Source organism: Engraulis encrasicolus, chromosome 23, assembly GCF_034702125.1.
Source record: "Engraulis encrasicolus isolate BLACKSEA-1 chromosome 23, IST_EnEncr_1.0, whole genome shotgun sequence".
Lineage (NCBI taxonomy): Eukaryota > Metazoa > Chordata > Actinopteri > Clupeiformes > Engraulidae > Engraulis > Engraulis encrasicolus.
Genome location: NC_085879.1, coordinates 11410353 through 11417852, shown reverse-complemented (window position 1 = coordinate 11417852; position 7500 = coordinate 11410353). Strand labels below are relative to the sequence as shown.

Below are 7500 nucleotides of genomic sequence, written 5' to 3'. Positions count from 1 at the left end.
TACGCTAACATTGACAATGAGAACTGCTACTAGCAGACTATGTCAACAGACTATGTTAACAGACTATGTTAACAACCGCTGTTTATTCTTTTATTTTTTCTCTCTTGCCATTTGTGAGGTTAGGGACATCAAAAACATCCAACTGTATTTGGCACAGAAACATAAGCCTCCAAGAAGTGTTTATTATTCATATCCATTTGTCTATGAAGTAAATATATAAACTGTATTATCATAATTGGCATACATAGATAAACCTATGGTGTATGCTCAGATAGATAAATGTGTGGTGCACACCGCAGACTTTTTCAAACAGTCTGTGCTATAACCATGTACCACATTCAGCTGCAACCAACACTGGTTCTGAAGTGGAAAATAAGCAAGCGGAAAAAAGAAAAGGGAAAAGTTTTTCACACTGCTTTAAAATTGGTTCAAGATTAAAGATGATTAACCCCTTAAGATACGGCATTATAAATGAGCTGTTACCAGAATGGCGATGACCAAGTCGTAGTGCATTACTAAAGGCCCAGTGCACTGTCATAGTAGTGTAGTACTATAGTAGGCTAGTTAACTTTCAATGTCTATTTCAGCGTGCCACAGGAGGTACGGCGTGCATTATGGGGCTACAGAACCAGGTCAGTGTTTCCCCCAGAAAATTGGTTAGTCAAGGTGGTGAGGCTTCGAGTCTGTCCCTGGGGGGCGGCGTGGCGGGGGGCGGGGGGGGGGCGGGGGGGGGGGGGGGGGGGGGGGGGGGGGGGGCGCCACTCGCGATGTCACGCGGGGGGAGGTGTTGGCGGGGTTTGATGTCACGCACGGCACGAATACTGTTTCGGGGGTTTGGGGGGGGGGGGGGGGGGTTGAATTAATAACAAAGCTGTGTAGAACTGGAAAATATGTATTTATTGACCTGCCATATCAAAAAACTATTTACAGAAGCTGAAAAGAAAAATGTAACAAAAAGTGCAGTGCAGGTTGTTTACATTACGAAAAAAGAGAAACCAAATGGAGTGCAAAATTGACTGGCTACCTATGACTACCTATGGCACATTTTTGCAAGTCTTGTTCTTGCAGGCCATCCTTCTCGGTTTTTCAAAAAAGAGTTCCAGTGCCCTGTTGTAATTAAACTGCCCTACTGGTGGCCCATTTATGCTAATTCTTGGGTTGCTGCTGACGTCATAGTGCTGCCCCCTGATGGTGATCTACCGCTGCTGGTGGACAACCTGGGCTTGGAGCCATTGAAACCCATTCAAAACTTCATTTTTTCGATCTGACACAGAATATTTTTAATTAGACCTAAAGACATACCATTGGACTTGTTTAAAAGTTGAGAACCTCAGCTTTCCATAACTGAAAGCGGTATTTTCCTAGCATCTTCCAATCCGAAGGTAGCCCACTTTAGGTGCGGAATTACTTTTCTAAAGATAGCGTTTTGTTTCCTTGGAAACGGACGCGGTTTATGTGTGTTACGCATACGCTATTTGACTGGGTTTTGCACTATTATGGATGAATTTCTAATCTTGACATGTTAATGGACAATCTATGCGAATTTCATAATGTGTTTTTACGTGATATGGGAGTAAATGTGTTTACATCCCGTCTGGGATTTGTTAAACTAGCTGGCCCGCTAGTTAGCTAGCAAGTGCTAGGTCTCTACACTACATCATGTCAAAAGTGGAAAGATTTGCCGACACTCAAGGCTGTGGATATAATGAACTGGTTCTGTGAATGTTCTCAGAATGTTTTGCTTTGACAAATTGCTGATATTATAGCATTACATCCAAATCCTGGTGTTTCTTTGTTTATGCTTGGGCCATTGAGACAGATCGATTCTAATATCTATTACCAGAGAGAGTTTATTTCTGCTATTACTTACTTGCTAGCTAACTAGCGAACTAGCTAACAAATCCCAGACGGGCGTACTGTTAACACATTTTACTCCCATGTTACATAAAAGCGCATTTTGAAACTCGCACAGATTGTCCATTAGAATGTCAAGATTAGAAATTCATCCATAATGCAAACCCGAGTCAAATAGCGTATGCGTAACACATAAACCGCGTCCGTTTCCAAGGAAACAAAACGCTATCTTTAGAAAAGTAATTCTGCACTTAAAGTAGGCTACCTTCGGATTGGTAGATGCTAGGAAAATACCGTTTTCAGGTATGGAAAGCTGAGGTTCTCAGCTTTTAAACAAGACCCATGGTGTAATTAAAAATATTCTGTCGAACATCGAACAAATGTACTTTTGAATGGGTTTCAATCATTGACAGTAAATAGAATTCTATTTACTCTCAATGGGTTTCAATGGCTCCAAGCCAGGGTTGTCCTTCTATTTACTCTCAATGGTTGTCCACCATTTCAAATTCGCGCGCTCCAGTGAAGGGGCATTCTGACGTAACTGCAACCCAAGAATTGAAAATTAAAATTGTTTCAAAATATGGCCTCGAGGATGGACACACATGGCGTAGTAATAAATCCGACCACTAGGTGTCACCATTTAGTCCAACCGATGTTGTCCTAGTGCCTGCGCTTGAACATGCATTACAACTTTTTTTTTTTTACAAGTTTTTTTTTTTTTTTTTTTTCCCCCGGGGCCCTTTTTTTTTTTTTTTTTTTAGGGAACGTAGCCAAGGCGGGGGTGGGGTTTAGTCAAGGCGGCCGCCTTGATAAGAAAGCACTGGGGGAAAGCCTGCAGGTATAACATTGAGTAGCACACAAGTGTTTTTACATTAGTCAGTACATCACATTTAAGAAGACACAATATGTCAATCTTGCTATCTACATTATCCATCTCAGCAGGAGAGCTGAAACCATGGCAACCAGCCCCCGGTCTAGTCCTTGAAGAAGATTACTGGTGAGTCAGGCAGAAAGCCAAGAGTTAGGCACACACACACACACACACACACACACACACACACACACACACACACACACACACACACACACACACACACACACACACACACACACACACACACACACACACACACACACACCAAAGGCAAGCATCAGGTAGGGAAATTTGAATGTAATGCAAGTTTGAATGGGGCTCAAGGGCAGGATGGTGTGAACAGCAGGTGTAGGTTAAAGAGGTAGAGAGCTGTAGCAGTGGAATGCAAATCCCTACTGCTGAGGTGCAGCCCAGAAGGCCAGAAGGGCTGAACACAACTAAAAAGACTGGCCTGGGGGAGAGCCTGTGGGGAGGTGATGCACATCTGCTATGGATCAAATCAAGTATCTTCACTCTAGTGATCATACTCCATTAAAATCTACTCTACTCGTCTTCTTGTAGATGGAGGTGGAAGCTGGAGGGAGCTGGAGGCAGAGTTGACCTGAAAGAGTAAATGTGGGTTGATGTGTGTGCTTATAGGCCTACTGTAGGTTGTTGATGTGTGCGGATGGTGGGTTGTTGATCTACCTGTAGGACCTTCCAGCGGTTGTTAAGGTGTTCGAGGGCGCGGGCATTGTCCATGGACAGGTGCACATCAGAGATGGCCAGTTGGTGGGCCAAGTCATTCAGGTGCTTCATGCCCTCCTTCACCTGCAACAGCTCTTCTTTGAACAGCTGCAGGGGGGCAGAGAGACAGACAAGAGATTCATGAGTCGACTGGTAGAGGACAGAAGATAGACTAGTAGACAGGTAGTGACAGAGAAACAAAGCTGAGAGTTTTTTTTATTCAATATCTTTTGTCTACATATTTTGTCAGATCGATTTTGCATCACAAACAGAATTTACAGTAAACGGAGAGTGAGATGTAGCGTGAGAGAAACAGATAAAAATACAATACTGTAGCTCTTAAAAAAGTGAATCCAGCCAGACACACTGAAAAATACATTTACATCAATATTACAAGAAGATACACGGCAACAGCAGAAAGACGCAGAGACTGAAAGAGATTACTGGCAGAAACTTTGTAAGGTTGAATAGAAGACGAGAAACAAAGATGGAAAAGGTGAGGATTAAAAGAAGGAGAGTATTAAGCCCCTCCAAATTCTACAGCAGGAAAGCAGCAGCCGAACGGTAGAATATATCCACTGAGAGTGGCAGCTCTCCTGCTCCACTACCGAGCTCAGCAGAGCAGAAGCACAAGATGGAGAGAGAAAAGAAGAGGAAGAGGAAAGGAACTCAATACAAACACAGAGATATATAATTCATCCTAAATCATACAAATAAAATAAAACAAAAAAATAAGAGGCTGACAAACATTTAGGCTTAGAAGAGAGCTGAGGTTCAGAGGAACTCGTTAGAAAAAAATAATATATTAAACAATTGAAGAACAAAAAAGTAAATGAAAAAAGTAAAAGAGGAAAGCAAGGGGTTAATTAACAATTAGCGACAGTGGCCTAATAGCCTGAGAACCTGAATGACGAGGATGATAATGGAGGGGGAGAAAGAAATATGAGAGTAGATCGGAGGAAGAGAGGTAGAAAGAGGGTGAGACAGGAGGGCGGATTTAAGCAGGAGTAAAGGAAAGAGTGAAAAGGAGAAATGGGGGAGAGAGAGAGAGAGGTGGAGTATAGAGGAGACATAAGGATTGCATTGCAAGCTAACACATCCGGCACTGGCGACCTCCGGCGTCCATTAAGAGGAAATAAGGACTAACGAGCGTCTGATGAGGGGGGCGTAGACACACACACACACACACACGCACCAGCATCTCTGATGAGGGGGGCGTAGACACACACACGCACCACCAACTCTGATGAGGGGGGCGGGAGAGAGCTAATGGACCGAACAGGGTACATTCACTGGCCCCTGGTCATGGAGACTAGTCACAGACAGAGAGTGGGGGGAGAGAGAGGATGGGAAGGTGAGGTGTTTAGAAAGCCTTGTGTTTAGAAAGACAGGCTGGAGGCTGAGAATGAGGGGGCTGAGATGAATGGCCAATATGGCTAGAGGTGGATTGAGAGAGAGAACAAGAAGGTCTTTGGATGGGGGTTCAAGCCAAGTATTGGGATTGGATTGTGGGCCCTGTGTTTATAGCGGTTGGAGGTAGGGGGAAGGAGAGACCGGAGTTGGATGATGAAGGCCCACTGTGGTCATTGCAGATGGTTAGGGTAGTGAGGGGAGGCTGGAGACAGTGGGAGGAAGGGATGTAGAGAGTGGTTGGATGGCAGGATGCCATATTCAGGGTAGAGGTAATGGAGTGAGTGAGGGAGGGAAAGTTGAAGATTTTCTCATGAAGATTTTGTGTAGAGCAACGGTTCTCAAACTGTGGTATGCGTACTACCAGTAGTAGGGGAGAGCTCTCTGTTGATATGCAGGGAAAGGAGGGTGAAAAGGGTGGAAATAAGGACAGTTTTTTCAGAGACAGAGGGAGAAAGGGAACGAGTTTGATTTCAAGCCCCTGCCACTGCAACGGATTAGAAACAAAAGGAGGGAGGTATGAGGAGATGGATCATTGGCCCTTATGGTCATCACACTGGTCAGACAGAGAGAAAGGGAGAGAGTGTGGATGAGTCAGGAGCAGTGGTGGTGGGTCTGAGTAGACGGTGTGGTCTAGCATGACCTGACCTGGAAGGAGATGACTGCAAGCTGACGTGACGCTGACTAGTGACCGTCACAGATTACTGAGCTACTGGGAAACAGCATGAAGCTAAGGGAACTCACAGAGACACAGCCAAAGCCACACACACACACAATCCTTTCTCTACTTCTCGGGGTCATGACCATACATTTGAGGACAGTGTGGGTTTAGGGGAGGCATTGAGATGACAGAAATGCAACTGGATGTTGATCCAATAAGATATATGGAATAGGGGGATGAGGGTTTCAAGGTTCACATTCCAACCATACAGTATCTATTCTGTAGGGAATATATAGGGGACAAAGAAAAAGAAGAATGAGAAAGTTTCAAATCTTGTTGGTGCTTTGAACCAAACATAAAAAGATTTCCTTGTCCTCTCCTCATAGAAAATGAGCTGAGGGGTGGGTGGGATATGTAGGAGAATAGAGAAAAAAAGAAAATAATGAAAAGGGAAAAAGTTTCCTGATGTCCTGCCCTCTGGGCTTGACTTTTTATACTCACGAGATCCAACAGTTGCAGAGGCCTGAATGGACCCCAAAGTCTTCACTATGTGACTACTTCATGAGTCTGCCTGCTGGATCTGTTCATTCCATGTACAATCAGTCCTGATATACAATCTGGTAATATGGTAATATCATCTGATATACTGTATATTATATAACATACATACGTGTGAAGAGCTCATACCCAAAATGCTACCTATATACATCCATTTAAAAAGACATAGGGCCTATTGAATTGGTCTCTTTTTGAAAAAGGCCTCTTTGTGTTAAGACAGTTAATTAACACACTTTTTTTCAATTATCCAATTGAACCAAAGCAAAAAAATAGTGGAGACAATAGTCTGTTCTCTTCATCTCATCTATCAGTGTGCAGAACACAAATGCTCTTGCTCACACTTCACTTGGCTCTCTGCTTACTATTGATGCTCTCATTGTTCTATTCAGTGCACCTGGAACCAGTTACACAACAGTTGTGTGTGCGCGTGTGTACATCTGTGTGTGTTTGTGCGTGTGCGTGTGCATGTGTGCGGGCATGCGTGTGATGGTTTTGGGGGAAGTACCGGCGTAGTGTTCATTAGAATAAGCTCTTGATGTTGTGAAACAATGCATCAGGTGTTATTGAATGCTGATGCATCAATATTCATTGTGAGACTGCATAATTTAATGCTCTCTATTGCTTGGGGTTAGTAACCCGTGTGTGTGTGTGTGTGTGTGTGTGTGTGTGTGTGTGTGTGTGAGTGAGTGAGTGAGTGAGTGAGTGAGTGAGTGAGTGAGTGAGTGAGTGAGTGAGTGAGTGAGTGAGTGAGTGAGAGAGAGAGAGAGAGAGAGAGAGAGAGTGAGTGAGTGAGAGAGAGAGAGAGAGAGAGAGTCTGTGTCTGTGTCTGTGTCTGTGACTGTGTGTCTGTAACAGTGTACATCTTGCACGTTTCATGTCTTTCTTTGTGAGTCACCCTAAGGGCTCTGATCTACTCGAAGAGCACAGAGCCACTTTCCTTGAGAGCACACATGCACTTCCACACAAACACACACGCACTTCCGCACAAAGACACACACACACACACACACACACACACACACACACACACACACACACACACACACACACACACACACACACACACACACACACACACACACACACACACACACACACACACACACACACACACACACACACACACACACACCACCACCACCTGAGTCAATGCACACTGTTCTGAAAACATATGAGAGATGCAAATGCCACGGCCCACTCCAGGTGGGTCCAATGGGACCTAAGCAGTGATCTTCAGACACTCGATCCAGTATTGTTACTGTAAGAGCAGAGGATTCCAACTTTCTCACTTGAAATTCTCACAAATGTTTGCAGCCCATCTGTCCCAATAAACAATACAACTCAAATAAATAGTCATCAGCAGCACACACACACACACACATAAATATTGCTTTCCTTTTTGAGGGCAGTGCTAAAG

General features: G+C 44.1%; 1 protein-coding gene across 1 annotated transcript in view; it reads right to left on the bottom strand.

Moving 5' to 3' along the window:
• Positions 1-7500, bottom strand: part of drp2 (dystrophin related protein 2) — a 172006-nt gene that overhangs the window by 78576 nt on the left and 85930 nt on the right. Inside the window, exon 6 of the mRNA XM_063190737.1 lies at positions 3416-3562. Coding sequence (XP_063046807.1) covers positions 3416-3562 — 147 coding nt within the window. The remainder of the gene's footprint in view (positions 1-3415; positions 3563-7500) is intronic.